This window comes from Pipistrellus kuhlii, unplaced genomic scaffold (genome assembly GCF_014108245.1).
Source record: "Pipistrellus kuhlii isolate mPipKuh1 unplaced genomic scaffold, mPipKuh1.p scaffold_m20_p_3, whole genome shotgun sequence".
NCBI classification, from domain to species: domain Eukaryota; kingdom Metazoa; phylum Chordata; class Mammalia; order Chiroptera; family Vespertilionidae; genus Pipistrellus; species Pipistrellus kuhlii.
The window spans coordinates 42,578,458-42,602,307 of record NW_023425529.1 but is presented as its reverse complement, the minus strand read 5'-3'; the positions used below and the strand labels follow the sequence as shown (position 1 = coordinate 42,602,307).

The 23,850-nt window shown below is 50.4% G+C and overlaps 2 protein-coding genes across 4 annotated transcripts; both read right to left on the bottom strand.

The window, feature by feature from the left end:
- Positions 1-1,285: 1,285 nt before the first annotated feature.
- On the bottom strand, positions 1,286-6,828 carry GPD1 (glycerol-3-phosphate dehydrogenase 1). The gene is made up of 8 exons (XM_036457516.2): positions 6,695-6,828; positions 6,153-6,330; positions 5,227-5,367; positions 4,526-4,664; positions 4,183-4,295; positions 3,264-3,497; positions 2,943-3,049; positions 1,286-1,936 (listed from the first exon to the last, which is right to left on the bottom strand). The coding sequence occupies exons 1-8, from the start codon at positions 6,733-6,735 to the stop codon at positions 1,840-1,842; spliced, it is 1,050 nt and encodes a 349-aa protein (XP_036313409.1). The 5' UTR covers positions 6,736-6,828; the 3' UTR covers positions 1,286-1,839.
- SMARCD1 (SWI/SNF related, matrix associated, actin dependent regulator of chromatin, subfamily d, member 1) lies at positions 6,744-23,485 on the bottom strand. Of its 3 annotated transcripts, XR_006742838.1 has the most exons (14): positions 23,134-23,484; positions 22,394-22,581; positions 22,076-22,118; positions 21,859-21,981; positions 20,989-21,111; positions 19,644-19,760; positions 18,269-18,370; positions 17,572-17,733; positions 17,384-17,481; positions 15,820-15,955; positions 13,829-13,951; positions 11,698-11,799; positions 10,942-11,572; positions 6,744-6,868 (listed from the first exon to the last, which is right to left on the bottom strand). XR_006742838.1 is itself a non-coding variant. In XM_036457508.2 (13 exons), the coding sequence occupies exons 1-13, from the start codon at positions 23,308-23,310 to the stop codon at positions 11,519-11,521; spliced, it is 1,548 nt and encodes a 515-aa protein (XP_036313401.1). In that variant the 5' UTR covers positions 23,311-23,484; the 3' UTR covers positions 9,924-11,518. The 3 variants fall into 3 exon arrangements, 2 of the variants coding, with proteins under 2 accessions (XP_036313401.1, XP_036313403.1); XM_036457508.2 differs by lacking the exon at positions 6,744-6,868 and having other exon boundaries at positions 9,924-11,572; XM_036457510.2 differs by lacking the exons at positions 6,744-6,868; positions 20,989-21,111 and having other exon boundaries at positions 9,924-11,572; positions 23,134-23,485.
- Positions 23,486-23,850: the final 365 nt, after the last annotated feature.

The following is a 23,850-nucleotide window of genomic DNA, read 5'->3' as shown; positions in this document are numbered from 1 at the left end:
AGGCAAAAGTGTTTGACTACCTAAACAAGGTCACAGCCGTGCTGAGGGAAGGGAACTGCCTGCCTGCCCTCACTCTGACCTGTATTCAGCCAGCGCCCCTCACTGGGCCAGCCAGATCTGGGGTGGCTTTTTTTCACTGGAAAGTGAATTCTCAGCAGCTAGGTACTGAGAGGAGCCTGCCTCCCTGGTGAGGCTGGGAATAAGAGAGGGTTAACATGGTGCTGGCCAGAGCTAGTTATATGCCTGATGCTGCCATACAGGAAGCTGAGACCCTTTGCTGAATTCGAGGAGCATCTTAGGCCCTCAGGCTATTTATAGCCAGAGCCTAGGCTGCTGACCAGGGACATTCCCTCCCCATCCTGGAGCAAGGCCAGTGCACAGCACACTCCTCCCCTTCTCCCCTCCTGTTCTTCCCTTACCCTCGGACAGCCGGTGTGCCACTGCGGGCACACTGCTGTGCTGCAAGGACTTTTTAAAACATGCGATACCTGACTATTTAGTCAGGGCCACTGACCTCTTTTCCCTTAAGTTCTCAAATAAAAGAATGACAACAGCCAACACAACAATAGCTGTCCAGTGTGAATGATTCAAAACTATACCTTTTTTTTTTTTTTTCAGATTGGTCGTGTGCCACAAAATTTTAGTCATTAGTTTATGTGTGCCATGAGATGAAAAAGGTTGAAAATCACTGCTTTAGGGGTAGGGTGCTTTTCATTCTTTCCCTCCTCCAGTTTTCTAGCTCTTGTGAGAAGGCGTATATATCAGATGACAGAGGGCTGGCCTTGGAATGTCGTGACCCACCAGCATGGGACATGGTCACCCTTCCCTACCCCTGATCAGCTTTTGGGCCACTCTCTGGCCACCTGCCCTCTAGAGCAGCTGGTTAGCCGCTCTGCAGGCCGCTAAGAAATAGGTTGAGGTTTTGGGAGAAGGAAAAGAGGTGGAGCCAAGGATGTCCTGGGGAGGGAGCAGGAGGATCCCAGCTGAAACCAGTCACTGGAGCTCCTGAGAAGGGAGGCGGGGCAAATACAAAGGTCACAGGGAGCAGCGTGATCCGAGCCTGCAGTGAAAAGGTGTAGCTCTGTCCACGGGGGAGGGGGAGGGAAGACTTGGAAAGGTCACGCACTGTGGGGAGGAGCTGGCAAAAAAAACTAGGAACCAGGAAGTCCATGGGGAGAATGACAAGCCCCAGGGTAGCAACTCTGGTGCCAGGGCAGCCTGGGGGAGGGGAAAGGGAATGAACACAGGTTTCTGAGGACGCAGATGTTGCTAGGAGAAGCTAGAAGGGGGTTGAGATCTTTGTATTTTGTTAACAAACACTGAGATCCATTGATGCTGTGCAGGGCCTGGCAGAGGTCAGACAGAGCAAAGGAGTCCCTATGTCAGCTCAAAAGCCCAGATCTCTCCCTGACGGCCCTTGCCGCATCCCTCTTGTGGCTGAGATAGTTCTTTAGCTACTGACCTGGGCTTGGGGACAGAATTCCTGTTCTGTGTGAAGCACCAGTGGGCACCCATTGCCTCACTTCCTTCTCCCTCCGCCATGCACACCCAGAGGCGGCAGCACTGGGCCTTCCCCGAGGACAGGGAGAAAGCGGGCGCCACATCTGGAGGGGATCAAGGCCTCTCTCTCCATTGCTGCTGAGATATGGCAAGAGGCTGCAGGCTGCTTGGTGGTTCAGGGTCTCCAGACAGGTCACTGGGCCCTACAACTTCCTGTCGGTGAAAAGCTGAGAAGGGGCTGCTCTGTGGGGGGTCCCAGATATCTCGGTGGCCAGGTACACAAACTTCTGCCTGTCTCCATGGGGTAAAGAAACTGCCTGGCCTGGGCCACGGCCCTGCTCACATATGTTCTGGATGATTCTGGAGGCAGCGGATGAATTCACCCACTGGCTGGTTCTCGTAGCATATTTTGTACACAGCCGTGAACAGAGGGAACCTGGAATGGAGAGGAGAGACCCAGCTTAGCCTTCTTGTACATCCTCTAACCCCCACTCCACATCCCCTTCGAACCCTCCAGTCTCCTGCCCTCCCACCTTTGAGTTCAGGGAGCCTCTGGTTCTCAATTCCCAGCTGCTGAGAATTTTAACTTCCCAGCTCTGGGTTTTAGGGTCAGGTTGTTAATTGCCTCACTCCCTATCATTGAACTGGCCAACACGATTCCCTGAAATGGTTTTGATCCAAGTGGACAAACCTCTTAACCTCTCTGAGCCTCGGTATCATCACCTGTAAAAGGGGGCCAGTGTGGCACAGCGCTGAAGGGATTCTGAATCTGTGAAGAGCTTCATAAATGCCAGCTTCCTCCTCCTCATCCTCTTGCCCAGGCTGTTTGCTTTACCAGGAGGCTTTACTCTGACCAGCCATGAACCAATCTCTTGAGCCCGTTTCATTCTCTCTTATCCCAGGATTCTTTCTCCGCCAAGAGAGCTCTGCCCTGATCAGCCATCACCCGCTCTTGTCTGTGTGCTTCACATAAAGCAGCACTTTGACGTGGGGACTGTCCTCACACCCAGCCCCCAGGACAGAGGTCAGGGACAGAGGGTTGGCTTTAGGTGAGCAGCTTAGACTCAGGATGATAGACAGAAAAATAGGACAATTTATTCCTAGTCCTGCTTATTCCTGCAGCCCAGAGTTCCAACCCCCACAGCAGAGAATGAGGAAAGAATGGAGGGAGGCCGTGAGAGGGTGAAGCAGTGTGGTATAAAGACCACTAGACTGGAAGGAGTTCAAAGACCGTGAACTCCTAGTTGGGGGACAGTGGGCATCCAGACTCTTTCCAAGCTCTGGTCTCAGTGTGTGTTAACGTAAGATAACATTTCCCTCTCTGCCCACTTTACTACAGATTGAGGAGGGTTCAAGAACTTTAAGAATGGGGAGAGCACTTCCGGCTGTGATTCCCTGCACCAGTGGGCTTGGTCCCCAGTGGGGCTGTGGCAGACACTTACTTTTGTACCAAGCGCTTTTGTTGGAGGATGCTGTGTAGCTCCCGGGCTGTCTGGGGCCCCTGTAGCTTCTGCCCATTCAGCATCTCTGTCTCCAGCTGCTCAATAGTCTGAAAACACAGGACAGGTGGATGGAGATGAGAGAGAGAGGAGGATTAGCGTGAGGTTGAGTCCGGGGCTTGATGAGAGTAGGAAGGTCAAGGAAAGAAAGGCTAGCAACGTTTACAAACTTAATGTTTGTGCTCAGGAGACACCTCAAGCCAGGTTCCTCTGCCTCGACACCTCTAAGCCCACCCTTTGTCCTCCATTCTCCCCGGCGCCCACCTTTCCTGTGCGGGCAAAGGCCTCGGACACCCTGCGGTTCCGCCCTCCGTAGCAGGTGGTGATGAGGTCAGCGATGCCACAGCTCTCCAGGAAGGTGGCGGAGGACACAGGGCCCTTGCAGAAGAGCTTGGCGAAGGCGATCATCTCCATGAGGCCCAGTCGGATCACCGCTGCCTTGGTGTTGTCGCCAAAGCCCAGCCCATCGCAGAAGCCAGCCCCCACGGCCACTACATTCTTTGGAAAATGGAAGTCACAGATGAGAAAGGATTCCCTTCTTCAGGGCCCACTCGGAGCTCTCGCCACCTGCCTCATGCTGCTTCCATCAGCTATGATATGCCCACTGAAGGAGTGAAGCGTAGTGGGTGGCTCTGTGACTATTTCTACCTCGTGGTTTTCCCACTTGTGCTCTCCCCTAGCCTGGGCTTATGCTGCCTGGCTCCCCAACTCTGCTCCATCCTCCATCCTTGAGGAATTTACTGAAAACCAGTCTTCCATCTGGCTGGCTCCCCCGCCCATGCCTATCGCTGATATCCACAGCTCTGTCTAGGGTCCAGAGTTCTAGCCATCAGTCTGTCTGGGTGTTCTGGGCATCTCCCATGAGCCTGAGTGCTCCCTCAGAGCATCTCCTCTTCTCCTTGGACCGCCCCTGGAGCCAGGGAGAGGGATGTCCCACAAGAAGCTACAGGGAGAAAGGAGGAGGGGGGTCCTGTGTCCGATGGTGAATAATCAGCCCGCCTAAATGATTTTGGCTTTGCTTCTGCAGTTCTTCCTACGTGTATAGGATTTGGTGGGGAATGGAAGCAACTGCCTCTGAGGGAGAGCCTGGAGTACCAGTAACCAGGAATAGCTAAGCCAGGCTCTCTTCTCCCCACCCCAGGATCTTCTCCCCACCCCCTAGCTGCTTCTACGTCCTTCTCACCTTCAAGGCCCCACATATCTCTACTGTGTCCACCTCTTGCACCACCGTGATGCGGAAATTGGGCGTCTGCATGAGCTCTTTCAGAAGCAGTCCCTGGGCATGGTCCTTGCAGCCTGAAATGGAGAGGGGCAAGGCGTTAACAGCGGACTCTTGGCTCTTCTTTGCACACCTGCCCTAAGCAGGACCCGAAACCCTTTCCCTCAGGGTGTCCCAGCCTTCCCTCACCTCTGATGCTTGGGTCTTCTTCCTTTGTCTGCCTTATGGGGAGAAGATGGCTAAGTGGGTTTGGGGGAGGGAGAGTATGGAGCTGCTTTATGTATGTGGGCTGTAGTGGGGCTCTCACCAATGGTTGTCTCACAAAACTTCTCATCAGCCACCTCGTTGGCAATGTTGGCCCCCATCAGCACATTCACAGGGATGCCAAGTCGCTCCCCAATCACTTCAGAGATGAGCTTCAGCCCGTTGGGGCCCTCGTCTATGCCCTGGGCACAGGATGGGCTCAGGCCAGGCGCTCCTTATGCCCACCGAGGGCTTCCCACCTAGAAATCCTACCCTTTCCAAATCCGCTGTTCATCAGTGTCCCCCGACCCCCCAAATGTCCTGCTGCCATCCCAAAGCTAGATGTAAGGAGCGTGGATGGCATATGAAAATCCATCCGAAAACTCTCCTCCACCTACTCTCTCTCCAAGGCAGTGTATGTCCACATACAACTCACTTCCAAGTTCCCCAGACCAACTTCCATCCCAGTCACTGCTCCAAACCAACCTCTCTCTCACATTCCTCAGCCCAGCCTGCTGCTCACACCCCGGGGATCCTTTGGACACCTCCTAAGCTCCCAGGTCACCTGCCTCCAAACCGGTCTCTTGTCTACTCCTCAACCAACCTCCCTCCCCGTGGCCCCAGCATCTCGCTGTTTCCCAAGCCACTCCTTTCCGCTTCCCAGGAAACTCTTAGCCTACTTTTGCCATATTCTCTCCTCCACATTTTACCCACCCCGAGCCCCACAAGTTAGCTGCACCCCCATTCACATGGTGTCCCTGGCACCTTAATGAGAGAGATCCCGATGGCGCCTGCCTTCAGATGGCCCGTGAGCTGATCACAGAGCTTGCCGATGAACTGATGGGGCACCACAAAGATCAGGATGTCAGCATCCGCGGCAGCCTGGACCACATCTGGGACAGCCACCTGTGGGGTGACCGGTGTTCATGGGCTGATAGACTTCTTCTGACCCCCATGAAACCCCATTCAGTTCAGAAGCTCTAAAAGCCAAAGAGTGAGGCTTGTGGGGGAAAAGACGACCAGTTTGGGGTTGAATCTGGAAGGGCTAAACTTGGAGGAATACGTCACTGTATTCCTTCTCCCATCACCACCATCCCTCTCTGCTCCAGTTTTCCGGGGCTCTTGACTCTGGGAAACCTCCTCCCAGCACCCTCCTAGCCTTTGGCTGCGGGACAGTTAGAGGCCAAAGGAGGCCTGAGCTTGGCAGGAGGAAGAGGCCAAGTGATTTCATCACCCCGCTCCTCAGGGTCCCGAACGGGGAGGGAAAGCGCCAATTCTTCTGTCTTCTCTGGGGAGTGAGCCACGTGGATTTGACCAAAGACCTTAAGTCCAAGGAGCATCGTCCAAGTCTGCTAATAACCCAGTGAATAAGTAACTGGATTAGAGCCTGAGGCAGGCACTACCTGAACCCCAGGCCTGGGAGCCAGAGAGCCTGTCTGGTTGCCACAGAAACCAACTTCCTGGTCTTCTTTTGAAGACCTGGGAGTCCAGAAATGGTGGCGGGGGTGGGGGTTCTCCTGTTCCAGAAAGTGCCCAGGAAAGCAGTTTGGGGGCTGTGCCTAGGAGTGCCCGGTGCCTGGAACAGCCTTCCTGAGACACTTCCCAAGTCCAGGTAGCACCGGAAATGGCCCCCTTCAGCAGGAGGCAAGCACACCTCCCCTCTCCCTTCCTTGTAGGGAGTTGGAGCTCACCACGTTGGAGGGAAGCTTGTGCCCTGGCAGGTATTTGACATTTTCATGCTGTGTGTTGATGATCTCTGTCAGCTTTCTGCCCCCGACGTCTTCCTCAAACACCCACATGGTCACCCGTGGGTCAAAATGTGCCAGCTTGGCTGCATTGCCACCCACAATCTTGGCGATGGCTGAACCCCTGGTAGGAGAGGGAGCACAGAAAGTGGGGGTGTGATGGAGGAGGTTGGCAGGGGAGGGGACAGCCCACCAGATTATTTACCTTCCTTGTCACCCACACCCCCAAACCCAAGCAGCTTTTAAGCAGAGAGCACTGGAGGCTCTTCCGTGCCGAGCAGGTGCGGGGCCAGGGCCAGGCAGGGGCCAGGAGAGGTCTGGACACCATCTGTCCTCCGGGGCAGGGGGAGGGGGGCACAGAAGATAGCAGCAGGGAGGGAAGAGGAGTCAGGGTTTTTTCTACCCACTGCCTGCCTCCTGCCCACCTGGGCCTCTGTGTTCTTGGGGGATCCCCCTTCCTCCCCATACCTCTCGGCAGAGCCACTTACCAGTTGCCGGAGCCTAAAATGCAGACTTTCTTGACAGCCATGGTGCCGCTTTTCTGCCCGAGCCGGCTGGTGCACACTCCCAGCTCTTCTCTCCGCTGGGAGCATATAACTCTGCCACACGTGGGTGCAGCCAAGCCCCGCCCTCCAGGGGAGGCAGGCGCCTAGGGAGACAGCCTGGCCGAGCCAGGGAAACGGGAGAAAGGGGTAGAGACAGGTGGGGAACTGGAATGGGGCACAAACCACGCTCCACTGTTCCTCAGGTTTGCCAGCTGATGGTGTTGGCAGTCTTCCTTTGGCCCCGGCTCAACCCCCCGTACCCCCCTGCGACCGTCTCGTTTTGAAGTCTGCCAAGAAAAAGCCCAGATAAGGAGCAAGTGACTAGCCCGTCACTCCCTCCGGTCTCGCAGCACTACAGTGTGCTACATGCAGCCCAGGTAGCAGGTACAGGAATGTTTTCTTTTCCGGGGTATATGTCTAGTATATCCTCCTGCCAGGACTCCAAAAAGTGCTCTGCAGTTTTGTCCTCTAGCAGGGAAGGGACCACGTCCCTGGCCCCACACTGGCTGCAGGGCTGTGAGTCGGGGTGGGCCCACTTTTAAAGCTGAGACCACAACAAAGGTAAAGGCGTGCTTTGGTGACAACCCAGCCCAAGAATGAGACCCCAGGAGCCCTGACGGACAAGGTCATCTCGGTTACCCACAGCCCTCATCTCAGGCACTCACCAGGGGCCTCCTCACCTGTCTCCCCACCTGAACGTCTTCCAGGAAGGGAGGATGGGGAAGGTCAAAGTGAGAGGCTCTGATGCCCACAGGTTTCCTTTTGCGACTCTGGGCTTGAAGACAGGAGAGAGAAGGTGCCAGCGTGCTCTCTCTCTCAGCACCCTCAGTTCTTTCTTGGGGTTTTAAACTACCACACTCGGGCCGCCTCAGGTCGGTGGCTAGTTTGCAGAAGCCAGAAAAGGGGAAAGGAGGCTGGATCGGAGTAGCGGTGACCTTTGTGAGAGCGTGTTGGTCTCCGATGCTGTGATTAAGTGGGGTGGGGAGGGGAATGGAAGCAGCTTTCAGCAGTTTAGGGCTCTCTATCGCCCACAACCATCTGTTTGACTCCGAAGGGAGCTCTGGTTTCTAGGCTGATCTGAAGAGAGGTGAAGGGCCCTAACACTCCAGCTGCCTGTGCACCTTGACCTAGAGGGCAGAGTCCATTGTGTGCTCACATGCTGACCTCCTGAGCTGGCAGACTCCTAAGTGGGTGTTTCCAATCCCTGGGGCCACTGTTGGCCGGCAACAGTGATAAACACTGGGCTAGAGGGGAATCTGTGCAACCACTGGGTAAGGGTAAGTGGGCATGAGGTCAAAAGCGATGGTTTCCAGCCCGCCCACTGTGTCTCAACTGAGCATCAACTCATGCACCAGGTCACAGTTCAGTTCCCGGTCAGGGCACGTGCCAGGTTGTAGGCTCGATCCCCAAAAAGGGCATGCAGGTCAGTTTTTCTCTCTCACCCATGTTTCTATCTCCCTACCCCCTCCTCTCCAAAAATCAATAAAAACATTTTCTTTAAAAAAAGAACAATGGCCGAAACCGGTTTGGCTCAGTGGATGGAGCGTTGGCCTGCGGACTGAGAGGTCCCAGGTTCAGTTTCGGTCAAGGGCATGTACATTGGTTGCAGGCACAGTAGGGAGTGTGCAGGAGCCAACTGAGCTATGATTCTCTCTCATCGATGTTTCTAATGCTCTATCCCTCTCTCTTCTCTGTGAAAAATCAATAAAATATATTTTAAAAAATAATAAAAATAATAATGTTCTAATGGCTGCCCAGAAAAAGCCCCCCATATTCTCTTTCCACGGCCAGAGTCCCCACAGGAGAGAATAAACACAAAATCAGTTGTTTCCCTTAGGAACAAAATTGTACCTCTACAGAGCCAGCCTGGCACAAATCACTCCAGTATGCACTGGCTCTGAGACAAGGCTCCAGTGCCAGGCTGCCAGCTGGGAGAACTGATTATGGGTGATGGAAGAGAAAGAATGCTTCTGTCCTTAACACATGATGGGAACCCCAAAGAATGGATATTTATACATAAAATAACCCCATTGTTTTCCCCTAAATTCTTCCATCTCATTATGCTCCTGTAGTAATTTTTAGTGTGGAGACAAAGAATTTCTTCATTTATATAGGAATAAAGAGTGTGCAGAGATCCAGAATGGCTTGTCATAGGAAGTTATCTGTATCACTAGGCTCTTCCCAAGAGCGAACTATTGATAGATTTGCTTGAAATTAGTAAAGGTTCATCAGTTACTCATTACACATGTAATTAGCCTGGGTAAAAACAGATGCTATTTCAATGTCCTTGACATAATTTTTTTCCACTCCAAGTTACCACCCACACTCCTTTCTGCTTTCCCTACTGAAATCTGATAAACCCCCAAGTTCCAGATTAGGAGGTGGTTTTCTCCTTGGCGGGTTTGACTGAAGACAGGGAATGCTTCAGTGTTCCCATCCCACTTTGGAATGTGCTTGCACGCATGCTATATTCTAAACCCCCTTCTTGGGTAGAACCAAGCAAGACAATGGCACAGAGGAGGAAAGTAATGAGCCACCAGCTGGGAAGCAGGTACATTATGCTGGAAACTGCTAATGGGAGTATCAATCCTGAGCAAAATCTTCCACGTTCTGCCAGTGAGGGGCTGGTTGACTCTAGTGTGAGGATGACAACACAGCAAGCCTTTCCATGCTGTCTTAGGAACTGAAATCTTATTCAGGGCTGTGCAAGTGGGACTGTAAACAGTAGGTAGGCAGAGAACAAAATGGTTTTAGCTGTGCAGGCCCTGGCCCCAATCCAGACAGGAGCCCTGGTAAGTGGAACTCCCTTGGAGGACGCTCAGGCTCATTAAGCCTAAGGGATCACAGGCGCCGACGGACAGTGCACATGAAGGAGCACACTCAAGCCCTTGGAACTCAAAAGGACAAGGGAGATGTCAGTACTTTCTTGTTAGTACTTTCCCACCGGAGCTGGAGACAGCGATGAAACCCAGTGACCTCGCCAGCCTAGGTCTGACAGAGTGAGTTCTCAGGTGAGGACCTGAGGTCCACAAACCTTTTTCTATTGTACCACATCCCCAGCACCTAGCAGGTGCTCCCAAATAGCTGTCAGACAAAATGCACAAACACCGTAAAAGCACTGGAGAGAAAAGCTCAGGGAAGAGCTCTCCCTTAGGAGGTGAGGGGACCCATCTTTCAGAAGATTCTTTTATTAAAACTGGGTGACATCGATAAGGGGACAGTACAAAAAAAATTTTGGTCCATGAAAAAAACATAATTCAGTTAATAAAAAGTTATCTTTTACAGGGACACTGTGTAGGAGTGCCGAGCTTTCTTCTCACGGTTCCAGCCCCAAGAACAGAGGTTGTCCAGTGTCACTGGGGAGCTTTCAGGGGAGGGGTGGGATGACAGAAGGAAGGAGGCAGGAAGAAAATTCTGTCCCCAACGTGGAACAGGCAGGGATGCCAGCGGGGAGGTGCTCGCAGGAGCCTGAGGAGAGGTGGGAAGCAGAGGCTTTGTCAGTTCTGTGGGTTGTGCCCAGCTGTCTCCCACCCTGCTGTGTTGAGTCTGCGAGCCTGGGATATGCTAACTCGGGGCGATACACCTGGAAGAATCTGAGGCTCTCATGGAAAGATGCAAAACCATCTCAGTCCCAAGGGGCCAAGATCACAAGGTCCTGCTGCTACCTGAGGGGCCTGAAGCTTTGAGGGCAGGGGCTGGGGAATCCCATCCTGTGAGGCAGGGAGGAAGGAGTCACAAACCCAACTCAGAGGTCTTCTGCAGCCCTGGGCGCGTTCACTCCTCAGTGCCCAGAAGTCACCAGCAGCGTCACTGGGCAGACAAGGGGCAGGAAGACAGGGTAGCCCAGGGCTTTTACCCGTGTGACTTGAGGCCTGTTTCTCCAGGAAGGGATGGGGAAGGCAGAATGGAGTAAATGAAAGCACACCTCCACGCAACGGCAGGAAGGAATAGCCTCCACTGGTGACAGCGGCCGGGTTAGATTCCTGGGGCTCTGACAGGGAAAGGCAAGATTCCCCCACCCAAATACCCTGCGTTAGGACGCTTAGGAGGGAGTCCTAAAGAGCAGCTACGAGGAGTATGCTGGGAGGGAGCAATCCTTAAAGAACAAACTCCAATACTGATGTAGACCCCCTACGAGGGCGTAAGAGAAGCACTGAGACAGCAGGCCAATCCGGAGACTGCAGACTGACCGGGGCCTCAGTGGAGCTTGAGAGCCAGGGTTCCTTTAGTACTAGAGGGCAACAAGTGAAGGGGGAGTTTGCTCCAAACCTGTGGAGGGAAGGAAGGACATTGGGTTCTGTTATCAGGAGAGCCAAGATCAACTAGCTTATAGAGTGCCCCCAGGCCTGAGTCTTGGAGAAGGGAATGAGGCTCCCAACTCCTCGGTCTCTGAAGGGCAGGATCAGTGTAGCTGGTCCCCTTGAAGACCATCTGGCCTTGGGCCTAATCCGTTCAATGCACTGATACCACTACAGGTTCTCTCTCTAATACTATCTAGAGGTCCTATGCGGACCAGGGGAGGGTAGAGGCACCCAGGGACTTTGTGGGGCAAAGGGAAGCTGGGGGTGGGGAGGGGTGGGTGGGAGAAGAGGGTCACAGGTATCTTGTAAGACAGAAATGTGAGGCCCTCTTCATTCTGGTGTTGTCCTTCAACCAACAGCATCCCCTGGGAGGTCCCAAGCAAGACCAAGGCAGGTGCGATGAGGCAGGCAGAACGGGGCCCAAATAAAGAATCGGCGCAGCCAAATCAGGGCTGTGGGAGAGGCCCTATGTATTTCGGATTCCCAGGGCTTGCTCTAATTCTTGCCGTCTCTGCTGCACCTAAGGAGAAAACAGTGGAAGGAGTGGAAGATGAGACAAACCAGGAATAGGCAACTCATGCCACTGACCCCGCCGGGGAGCAGACCCTGCCTTCTGTCGCTTTCCCGTGCAGCCCAGCCACCTACCTTGGAGTAGAAGTATCGGCACACGGCCTCCTGGGCCCACGGCTGGAAGTAGAACTCAGCTCGGCGCTCTTCCTCTGGGTTGCCCACCACATCCGTCATGGTCTGAGGGAGAAGGCAGAGAGGAGAGAGAGAATAGATTTGTTTCCTTTCTTTATGCCCGTACAGAAGATGTCAGAATCCTAACCCACCAGTACCTGTGAATTTGATTTTATTTAGAAATAGGATCTCTGCAGATATCAAGTTAAGGTGAGCTCATACGGTAGGCCTAACCCAATAAAACTGGTATCCTTATAAGAAGGAGAAATTTGGGCACAGAGACAGAGATGCATAGAAGGAAGAAGTGAAGACAATTGGAGAACACCATCTGCACAACAAGAAATGTCTGAAGCTACCAGTTAGGACAGGGGCCTGGAACAGACCCTCTTAAACAGCTCTTGAAGGAGCCAACCCCTGAGGACACCATCTTGATTTCAGAACTGTGAAACAACAAATTTCTATTGTTTACACCCAATTTGTGGCAGTTGACTACAGCAGTCCTAGCAAACTAACTAACGAAACGCCCACAGTCACCCTGCAATCATCAAGTCACTGCCTGCTTCAGGGATCCTTTCCGGAACTCTCGGTCCCTTCTCAGCCTCTAAGAGTCAGTCACCACAGGATGGCGAGGGCTAAGGGAACATTTCACACATTCTGCGCTTGTTCCTGCCTTCTTGCCTCAGCCTCTGGTGCACCCCTCACTAGGAAATAACAAATTCTTCATGAAGTCTGGGCCAGCTATTTGAGTCTTATCAATCTCCCTTCTCCTTTTTTATTATCTTACTGATATTGGTGAGATCCAATAATGTCTGATATGGCTTATTACTTTTCAAATCACAGCCTACTTTCCCCAAACCGAATGCATGCTGCTTTGAAGCAGAGATCTTTTCCCACCTGTATCCCCTGTTATATGGTGCACAGTGACAACAAATACATGTAAGATACACACTTGATGATTCTACCTCCATTTCCCTACTTAGTTGTAAGACAGACCGTAGAATGTGCTAAAGATAATCTGGTCCCTCACTAACTCTCTGGCTCGTCGTCTCTACCAGATGTCACAGAAATCATACAAACATATGCCTCACTGGGAGAATCCAAGATGGCTGCTTGGGTAGGCAACTAGCCGCAGCCGCACACAACAATTTCAATAAAATACAACTAAAATATAAAATGGACATTACCCAGAACTACAGGAAAGTTGACTGACTGGAAATTCTACAACAAGAAGCAAGGAGAAAACTAGAAGGAAGCGCGGAGGAGCTGTAAAAGCCCAAGGTACGGAGACACGCGGCGCGCGCGCGGAGAGAACAGAGCCGGAGAGGGAGGCCGAGTGCCTGGCTGGCGGTCCCAAGCGGGAAGGAGAGAAAAGCTCTGACTGTGCTGGGCCCAGCACCAACTGCTCTGAACCCCAATTCTAGGCCAAACCCCGGGGACCCAGGCTCATCCATAGGGAGCCGGGCTGTAAGGCGGGACTCCGGGGAAGCGGCGAAAGGAGGTCCCGGAGGCGCGCACACTGCGCGCAGAGAAGGGCCGGCCGGCTGTGCCGCGGGATTGCCCTGACAGGAAGGAGACAGGGGCTCCAGACTGCTCTGAACGCCACCTCCAATCCCACTACCAACTGAACTGAACCCCAATACCGGACTCATTGGGGGAGAGCATAGACAGTTTGGCAGCAGGCGAAAATCGAGGGCACCTTTCTCTCAGAGGCGCTCGCAACAAGTACTGAAGGACCCTGAGTCTCAGGAGTCGCATAGGGCGGGGCTGACGGAAGCCAAGGCTGTAGGCTCCACCCTGAAACCCCGCCCCATCAGGAAAGCTGCCTGCGAAAATGCCTAAACCAAATAGATCACAAACGAAAGAAATGGAGGACAAAAAGCGACTGGATATAGAGTTCAAAACCACACTTATAAGGTTTTTCAAGAGTTTCCTAGAAAAGGCCGATAAAATAAATGAGACCTATGAGGATATGAAAAGGGATCAACAAGAAATAAAGAATACAATGTCTGAAATAAAAAATATTATACAGAGTCCTAAAAACAAACATATGCCTCACTGAACTGAGACCCTTTGCCACTTTCCTAAGTATTTTTACCTTGAGGTCCCGGCACTGAGACTGAAGCCAGTCATTAATGAAACCCTGAGGGTCTCTGGCAAAGCTCAGCATGAACTCCCGCTGAGTCTTCAGCTGATTGATAGTTTCTATTGTCTCATGGATCTGAAAGGAAGAAGGAAGCTCATAACATTTTCAAAATGGGGAAATGCAAAGTTAAATGGAAGACAGTGTGGACACCTCCTCGTGCTACTCCCAACCTCGTACCGAGCTGCCCAGAAAGGACACCGCTGCCCAGAGCTGCCCTGCTCCAGCCCTCACCTTTCTTTCAGGAGGTAACTTGCACTGTGGCTCTATTTACCAGACGTAAGAGAAGTTTTCCTTTTAGTCTCTGGTGCCCATTCTGGGGGAAGCTACATGGTGAGTACTTAACCCACAGCACAGACAGGTCTAAAAACACTCTTGGGTAGAAAAATAATACAGAGGCCTGTCTCAAAAGTTAGGGTCCATGGATTTTTTTTCTCTGCCTTCTCTTCTCATTCTCCATACTCTTCCTGGCAATTTCATCTACTCAGATGTCTTTCATTACCACTGACAGGATAATGAGTCCCAGTCTGCAAACTAGAGTCCATTTCCTAAACTCCAACCAATCCAATGACTTCGATTGCACCTTAAACTCAGTAAAACTGTCCTAACCGGTTTGGCTCAGTGGATAGAGCATTGGCCTTTGAACTCCAGGGTCCCAGGTTCGATTCTGGTCAAGGGCATGTACCTTGGTTGTGGGCACATCCCCAGAGGGGTGTGTGCAGGAGGCAGCTGATCGATGTTTCTCTCTCATCAATATTTCTAACTCTCCCTCTTCCTTCCTCTCTGTAAAAAAAAAAAAAAAAAAAAAAAAAAAAAAAAAAAAAAAAAAACACACACACACAAAAAAACACACAAAACAAACCCACAATAAAATATATTAAAAAAAACAACTCTGTAAAACTAAATTCACTACCTTTCCTCCAACACTCGCTTCTCCTCCTTTTGCCAATCTGAGGAAATACTACTACTCACCCAAACTAGAACCCTGGGAGTCATCCTAATGCCTCCTCCTCCCCACCATCCCCATCTAAAGAGTCCAAATCCCTTCAACTCCACATCTCAAGTAAGTAGATAGACTTGACACATCTCAAGTCTATCTACTTACTTCCCTCCGAACTGTCCGTACCCTAAGTTTAGACCCTCCATATATCTCACGTGAATGACTGCACCAGCCTCCTAACTGGGCTTCCTGCCTCCAAATCTGCCTCTTAAAATCTGCTTTCACCCATCCCGACAGTGATCCCTCGAAATGCAAACAGCATCAGCCCCTCCTGTCTTCAGTATTAACAGGCGTTTCCTGCACCAAAGTTTCTTAGTGATTATGCTCTACTTTCCTATCCAGTTTCCTTTCCCAAACGCCCCATCACAGGCCCCTGGAGCTGGAGCTAGCATACAAATGACATACTTCTTGACAATGCTAGGCTCATCTTTGGACCTGTACACTCTGCTCCCTTTCTGGAATGTCCTCTGCCTCCTACACCCTAAGCACCACTCTCTTTTCTCCCCACTGTTAATTTCACTCTGTTGTGCAAGATTTTGTTGAGGTATCAACTCTTCTGGGAAAGCCTCCCTGTTCTCCCCTCTTGGCTTTACTTGTAGAACTATGTCTAATAAAGTTAAAGATAATAATAATAACAGTAGCAGCAATTATCATTTGTTTTTATGTGCCAGGCACAATGTCATGCCACTACTTGAGTTGTCTCATTTAATCCTTACAGCAAGCTTGTAAATAGTCTTTATTTCACATATCAGAAACTGAGGCTCAAAGCTATTAAAAGGTATAGCCAGAAGCAGAACTCATGTTTGTCTGGCTCTAACCAACACCAACCACAGTGCCTCACACATACTGGGTGTCAATACATTTTTGAATACCAAGAATCAAAGGCAGCCTAGAAGCTGTGATAGAGGGCTGGCAGCACCCAAACTACCCAGGTAGAAGCACCTACCTTGTTGTCTAGAGTAGCAATCTCCTGCTGGCTGGCAGTCGACAGTAGAAAAGAATTCATCTGGGTCTTCAAGGTGTCATCCACTTCCACATCAATGTCATAACAAGCCGTCTTTTTCTGATCATTTGGGTCAACACTGGGGAGGAAATCAAAGGGGCCTGGTAAAGGGCTTGTTCCCTAAGACCTAATTACATAGGGTAAAAAAGATGGCTTAAGAAGGAAGGGAAAGAAGTTGATTTCAAAATTCCTTTTGGGTGTGACAGAAATGTTCTGTATCTTTCTTGTGGTAGTAGCTACAGGGTATAACACATCTCCCCAAAGTCATCAAACTATACTTTGAACAGGTACAACTTATTGTATACATATAAATCTCAATAAAGTTTAAAAAGTTTGTTTAAAAAGTTAATGGTAGCCAAAACCGGTTTGGCTCAGTGGATAGAGCGTCAGCCTGCGGACTGAAAGGTCCCAGGTTTGATTCCAGTCAAGGGCATGTACCTTGGTTGTGGGCACATCCCCAGTAGGGGGTGTGCAAGAGGCAGCTGATTGATGATTCTCTCTCATCGATGTTTCTAATTATCCCTCTCTTTCCTCTCTGTAAAAAATCAATAAAATATATTAAAAATAAAAATAAAAAGTTAATGGTAAAAATTTAAGTGGAACAAAAGATATCCAGTGAAAATAAGTTTCTCCCTCCCCAAAGAAAACCACTACTGTAGTATCTTATATTATCTTTCTGCCTGTTAAACTAAAATTGACCCTGAAAATACATTCAAATAAAACATACACCACACAAAATAAGTGCTCAAACTTTAATTACAGGAATATAGAACAGACCAACTTCTACTAACCCAAAGTACAGGTAACAGGAGTTCCTACTGGCTGAGTGATGGCTCACAGTCTAAGAGAGGAAGGCCTTTATTGGAATTAATACAGAGTAAGGCTAAGAAGGCAGACACTATACCCAACCACAGAGACATGCTGCTTTGAGGAGGAAGTACCTTCCATCATGTTATATGTGCCTAAATGCCTTGATCATCCATCTTCTGAACAAAAAAGTAGGTGGAGGTAACGGAGGTGGAGTGTCAGACTGGAATGCCCTACCATCCAGAGAAAAGATGGCAGCCTATCAGCGATGAACTGGTAAATGTCTAAAACAGATTCTCCAAAGGAGAGGAGAAAAGCCCTGGTTTGCAGCATTTGCCAATTTCTGTGGTTTAAATATTCCCAACATGGTTGACTTCAAGCTGCCAATATTCCATCGCTGATCAAGGAGTTGGGAAGAGCTGTGCAAGTTACACAGTATTACATAGTACTTCCACCGTACAGACACAGCAGACATAAGTAACCTTGAAAACATAGATACTAATAAATAATTAGAAAATGAACATTTGAGTAATATTACCCTCATTTTAACATAATACATTTAATTCTAAGTTCATATAATTTTAAATAACAGCTATGTTTAACAACCTGCTTGCAAAGTTCCTGAAAATTTGACAGTTGGCTTGTGCAAGCTGATACCAGCCAGCACCAGCACACCACTACCTCCCATACACATGCTTACCTGATGACATGATTAATGATGATGGGTTCTGGTGGCATAAGCAAGGCGTGGAGCCTTTGGGGGATCTCTGAAAACTTCATACGTTGAGACTCAAAGATCTGTGGAAAGGGGGAGGGGTAAGAAACTGGCACTTTGGGTACAACCAGGGCTCCGAAGGACTCTGGCAAAAGAACAGGTCCTTCGCTTACCTGCTGCAGGTACTTGTCACAGATGACAAACTCCCGCTCGTGAGGGTCCTGGAGCTTATGCGTCTTTATATATTGCCACAGCGCTTGAATGATCACTGGACGGGTCTGGGTGTGGATGCCCAGGAGCCTAGCCAGGCGAGGGTCTAATTTAAACTGGGGAGGCTGCAGAAAACCAGAGAATAAAGAGATGAAGTGAGCTGAGTCTATATGCATTTTGGGGTGTTTAGCATGACCATACATTCAAGTCACTTAACAAGTAGTACAGTAGTGTTTTCTCTGGGACAAACACTAGGAGAAATTCAGAAATGACTAAGACCTATTCCTATATCTAGGGAACTTAAAGTCTGGTGTAATTATCCACAACTAAAACTTTAAAATGTCAGACTGCTGCCCTAGATGGTTTGGCTCAGTGGAGAGTGTCAGTCAGCAGACGGAAGGGTCCTGGGTTCAACTCCGGTCAAGGGCACGTACCTTGGCTGCAGGCTCGATCCCTGGCCCTGTTCGGGGCTCATGTGGGAGGCAACCAATTGATGGATGTTTCTCTCTATCCCTTCCACTCTCTCTAAAAAGCAACTGGAAAATACCTCAGGTGAGGATTAACCAACCAACCAACCAAACAAATAAAAACAAACAAAAATGTCAGCCTGCTGATAACGTGGCTGTGAAAGCCAGACCCCCTCGCGTCACCATGGCATACCTGGTAATCCAGCATCAGTAGGACAGTACACCGGACATTCACATCTCCCGGCCGCTTCACCTGGAAGCCGTCCGTCTCCTGGGTAGTGGCGGTCCTGTGCCACTGCAGAGAGGAAGATGTCAGGGGGTGCTCTCCCAGGGGAAGAGCTGGGGTGGGAGGGAAGAGCTTCTGTAATGACTGAATTCAACTCTGATTACTGAGGCTACTGGAAAAGAGCAATAGCATGAGAGTTTGTTTTTTAATTGCGATGGCTTTGGGATTATTGTCTGTTTAAGTAGAGTAACCTTTTAATTCTTACTGCTCAGGATCACGTCTAAATTAGCCTAAATTTCCATTGATGATTTTATCTGCACAATGGGTAGTACACATGTGCATAGTAAAATAACACAGCTATCATTTACTGAATACGTACTATGTGTGAGAGTATTCTAAGACATTTACTTGGGTTCTACCATTAATTCCCACAACATTCATACCAGATAGGCACAGATCAGCCTTCTATTTTGCAGAAGAGAAAACTACTGCTTAGAAGAATGAAGTTTGTCTAAGGTCAAACAGCCAGTAAGGAATGGAGCTGCGATTTGAGCTCTGATGTGTCTAACTCTTCAGTCCACATTCCTAGTCACTACCATGCTTTAGTTAAGCATATTTACAATTTCTATGGATTCTATGACTTACTTCCCTTATTAGATGCTAAAGACCTTCCCATGTCTCTTAATGGTTGAGTTAAGGGGCTGCAGCTACACTGGCAAAAAAAAGGAGCAGGTTAAGTTCCCTTGGAATGCTGGACTGCCTCATTCTGGTTTTGACTGTATCCCAAAGAACACTGTTGCTAACACGGCTTTCAGAACATTGCATAATCAGGCATTAAAACAAATTCTTAATTTTGGGATGCAAATCTAAACATAGCAGCGATCAAAAGGAAGTCCCAGATCTGTAACAGTAACTTTGGCAAAGACTAGAACCCTAACAGTTAGCCCGTCTAATTATAGAACCTGCTACCATGAAAAAGTATGAATGCTGTATGCTTTACTATGTCTCAACCTTATTAATAAGCAAGATACATGTGGCATGTAAAAGCCGGGCATGTAAAAGAGGCCTCCATTAGAATTTCCCTTGAAAGTGGAGGGAGCAACTAAGATACTGTAGTAACATTAAAAAGGTGAGACAAGTCAGACTGCAAGAACTTGTCTTTGGTCCAAACAGCTAGTGCCACCTGGAGGTCAATGTGCAAACTACAATGATGGTAATGTACCCCTGGGTTAAGTCTTTATTTTTTATTTATACCTCCCCCTCTCCCTAGACATTAAAATTTGACTCCCAAGTCCATCATCCTTCAGTCATAGAATCAAAGTCTAGAGGCAGAACTACTCACTTCTACCAGATGGTTGTCTGGCCCGTACAGGTCTTTGTCCAGTTCAATCACCAAGGATTTAAAAAAGGAAGAAAACTTCCTTTTTTGTTTGGTGGCATCATATTTGGACAAGGCTGACTAGAGGAGAGAAACAAAAGGTCATGTTAGAGAAGCCCAGAAAGGGGGGGCGGGCGCGGCAAACAGCAATAGGAAAACTCAAAAATGTCTTTTCAGCCGGGCTGGCGTGGCTCGGTGGTTGAGTGTCGAACTATGAACCAGGAGGTCACGGTTCAATTCCCGGTCAAGGCACATGCCGGATTGTGGGCTTGGTCCCTAGTCGGGGGTGTATGGGAAGCAGCTGATCAACAATTCTTTCTCATCATTGATTCTGTCTCTCTCTCCATTTCCCTCCCTCTCTGAAATCAATAAAAATATTTTTTAAAAATGCCTTTTGAATATCTCTTAGGAAACAGAAAGGTAGGTGTGAATATTAAGTCACAGTAGCAACAGAACCCTGAATAAGCAGTCTATATTATATATAGGGTCACTGACTTACTTTGTCAGGTTAAGCCAAACCATTACACATAAAGCGAGTCTAAACAGAGAAAAGTCTGACTATAGAGGGGAAATAAATCTCAGGCAATGAACAGCCAGAACAAAAACAGCTTTATTTGGATAGAATGACAGCACCAGCACATGGGCTGGATCTATTAAGAGAAGGAGGCTCTGACACTGAACCCTGGTTCTCCTGCAAAAATGCATTCACATTAGCTTGCCTGTGAACAGATAAAAACAGAGAGTCAGAGAATATAAGGGAAACGTGAGCTTCCCCCAGGGGCTTCTGGGGGAGGAAGTTTGGGGGCTATCACCTGTCAGCTGATGCTCCCCATGAAGCAATCAAGGGCCTGTCAGATAAATCTGTTCCACTTAAACTGTGAGATGTCTCCAGTGAACATTGGGAAGACAGAGATGCCACAATGGGAATCAAGGACCTCAAGAACTCAGAGGAAAATATGGCCTCAAATTCTAAGTGCAAGCTCACTTGAATGCGTGCACACACACACCAGAATACTCTGCACATAATGCTAAATTCAATGGCCAGTAGCGTCAGGAGGAAGGTAAATAATAAATCTAATCCCAGGACAATAAGGTTCTCGATAAGACACCACAGTGAGGGCCAAGCTGTGGGAGCCAACACAAAGAACCATTGTCTTCAGCACAGGGAACACAGTGACCCATCCCCCGCTGTTCCCGACAGGAGCTGTGAGCTCCAGTTAGGCTTCCTGCCAACCAGACAACACTGCTGGTTCCCAGCAGCTCCCCCCTCCCCCCCCCCATGCAGACCCGTGGTGGACCTTGAACTCACATCCTCCAGGAGCCGTCCTTCTACCCGAAGCTCCCAGGAAGCCACCGTCCCTTCCCCGTCCTCGGCATCTGACTTTGCCGGATTGAAAGTGTTAGAAATGAAAATTCGCAGCTTCCGTTTTTGCTGAGGAAGGTAGAAACAGGATTGGTGGTGGGGCTTCAGTGGTTTGACGCTGAAGACAGGGTCTCCCCAAACCCCATTATTCCTAACAGACTGGCTTAGTGTCTATCCAGTCCCTAGGGTGGGTGGACAGAGATCCCATCTAGGAGTGCAGGCCATTGGTCGGAGTGCAAATGTATATACTGAGATGATATACTGAGATGCAGGGTGGCAGAGTAGTTGTAGCAAAAATATGGACAAGGGCCAAGACCGGTTTGGCTCAATGGATAGAGCGTTGGCTTGGGGACTGAAGGGTCCTGGGTTCGATTCCGGTCAGGGGCATGTACCTTGGTTGCCAGCATATCCCCAGTGGGGGGTGTGCAGGAGGCAGCTGATCGATGTCTCTCTCTTATCGATGTTTCTAACTCTCTATCTCTCTCCCTTCCTCTCTGTACAAAATCAATAAAATATGTATTTAAAAAAAAAAAAAAAAAGATATGCACTAGGGCGTTAGATAGCCTTTAAAAAAAAAAAAAAAAATATGGACAAGGTATAGTATATTTCTGGTGTAAGAGATACCAAAAATCCCTCCCCTTTGGCTGTTTTGTTTTTATGTTCCTAATGTAAGTCTAGTTCATAGGTGGATGGGAAAGATGCCACTTAAATGCCAAGGAGAGCTGTGCTGCGCCTTGGATTTCTCATCCTAGGTCTGTTGCAGGTTCCCGAATCTTCTCCTTTGGTTCTCTGCCTAGGGCACTCCTCCTGTGTTACCTTGATGGGGCGTTTCAAGGCCTCCTGTATATCTAGCCGCTTCCTCATGATAGTCTGGTCCAGTTTCCTTTCAAAAGCCAAAAGATCCATATAGGCCTGGGATTCTGGTACCAGTTCACGAATCTTAGAAACAGAAAAATATTATGTGGATATAGAGCTGACCATCTCTATTCTCAACCTCACCACACCCTCAAGAAGACCTACAGCCTGGACTCACCCTTTGAGGTAGAATTTTGTCAGCCATCTTCTTTTTCTTTGCACTGTTCAAAAGAAATACTGTTATCAGGTTGGGATGGAACTAACCAGAAAATGAAGATAGGGTGTCAGCACCTCCATTTATAGTAAAGTGAAGGGATGAAAAGATTTTCTCAAATCAAAGACATTCTTCCCTCAATCCCCCACCCAACATGAGGCATTCTCAATAAGCACCATCTGCTGACAGGGCACCACCATTTCTTGGTTCAGATACTCCCACCACCTGAGTTCTCATAGGTTCCCTCCCTCCGTCCCTCCCTGCCCCCCACGGTCATCTTACTTGTGGTTTCGATTTTGGACCGCCTGCTGCTGGACCTGCTGGATCTGCTGAGGAGCAGGTCTCTTGCGGGACTGGTCCATCCCTGACTGAGCCAGGCCAGGTCGGACTGAAGGGTTCCCCCCGTAGCCAGGGGGTCCCATGGAAGGTCCCTGAGGTGTCATTCGGCTGCCTGGCAGCATACCTGGTCTCTATAGAGGGGAGAGGACCCAGAGATGTCATAGCTTCCCCTACTTGGCCCACGTGGGGGATTCTTGAGTTCTTTGAATGAAACAAGGCCAGTGGGGGGGAGGGCTAGGGGTGGAGTACAATGGAGGGCCCTCTGCCTCTTTGAAATGCAAATCACTGAAGCTTCCTCTGCTCCAGTAGGAATTCGTAAGAAAATATTTCTCCAAAGTAACAATCAGATCACCCTCAAACCCTCCCTAGTCTACTTTGTATCTGTCACATCGGACTTCTCTAGTTCAGACAGTGCTGTCAGCTACTCCCTCCTCTGGCATGGAGCTGCCCACGCCCTCATGCCCTCCAGGTCTCAGCTGCCCACACCGGCCCCACTTCATCCACCCCGGATCCACGGAAACCATGCCCCCGGGAGCAGGGAGAGATGCGACCTGCCTCCCCACCCTCACTCAGGGCCCAAATCCCGCCAGGGAGCCCCTCCTCCTCCTCGCCCCACCGCTGTCACTCCCAGGCCCCCGCTCGGCTCCGCCCCGGCCGCGCGCCCCTCCTCCAGCCCCGCTCACCGGATAGGCCGCCCCGGGCATCGGGGAGCGGTACAGCCCCTGGCCCGGCGCCGGGCCCATCCGCACGGGAGGCCCCGGAGTCCCGCCCGGGCCCAGGGCAGCCGCCGCGCCCGCCCCTCCTGAGGCTCCGGCCCCGCCGCTCGGAGCCACAGACTGGAAACCCGCCCGGGCCGCCATCTTCCCCGGAGCCGCCGCTGCAGCTGCACAAAGAACCGGAACCGGAACTCCCCCCGCCCCCGGCGCGCCCCGCGAGCCCCCCGCGCGCTCGCCTGTCCGCCCGGCCGGCCGGCCGGCACGGGGAGGCTCAGGGCAGCGAGACTGCGGGCTAGAGGGGGCAACTAGCGGAAAAGGTGTTGGCCACGCCCTCCCGCCTTCGCGGTCCGGGAGGAGAAACCATAGAGAAGGGCCCTGGGATAGAGAGGCCCTGGGAGCGGGCGCCCCCAGGCGACGGGAGGGAGACAGGCCCTGGAAAGGAGGACCCCGGCCCCAGCCCGGCGCTCTGATGGGGACGGTGGTGCTGGACCGGCTTCTTCTTGGCGCAGCGTGTTCAGTTGTTCGTTCCCCTCCTCTTACTGCTGGAGAAGTCCGAGGGACTGAAGAGGAGAACGCACTGCTTATTCTCTTTTACAGACGGGAAAGCTGAGTTCAGAGAAATTGACTTGGCAAAGGTCACTAGGTTAGCAGCAGCAAAGCCAAAGCCCAGAATCCACATCTGGC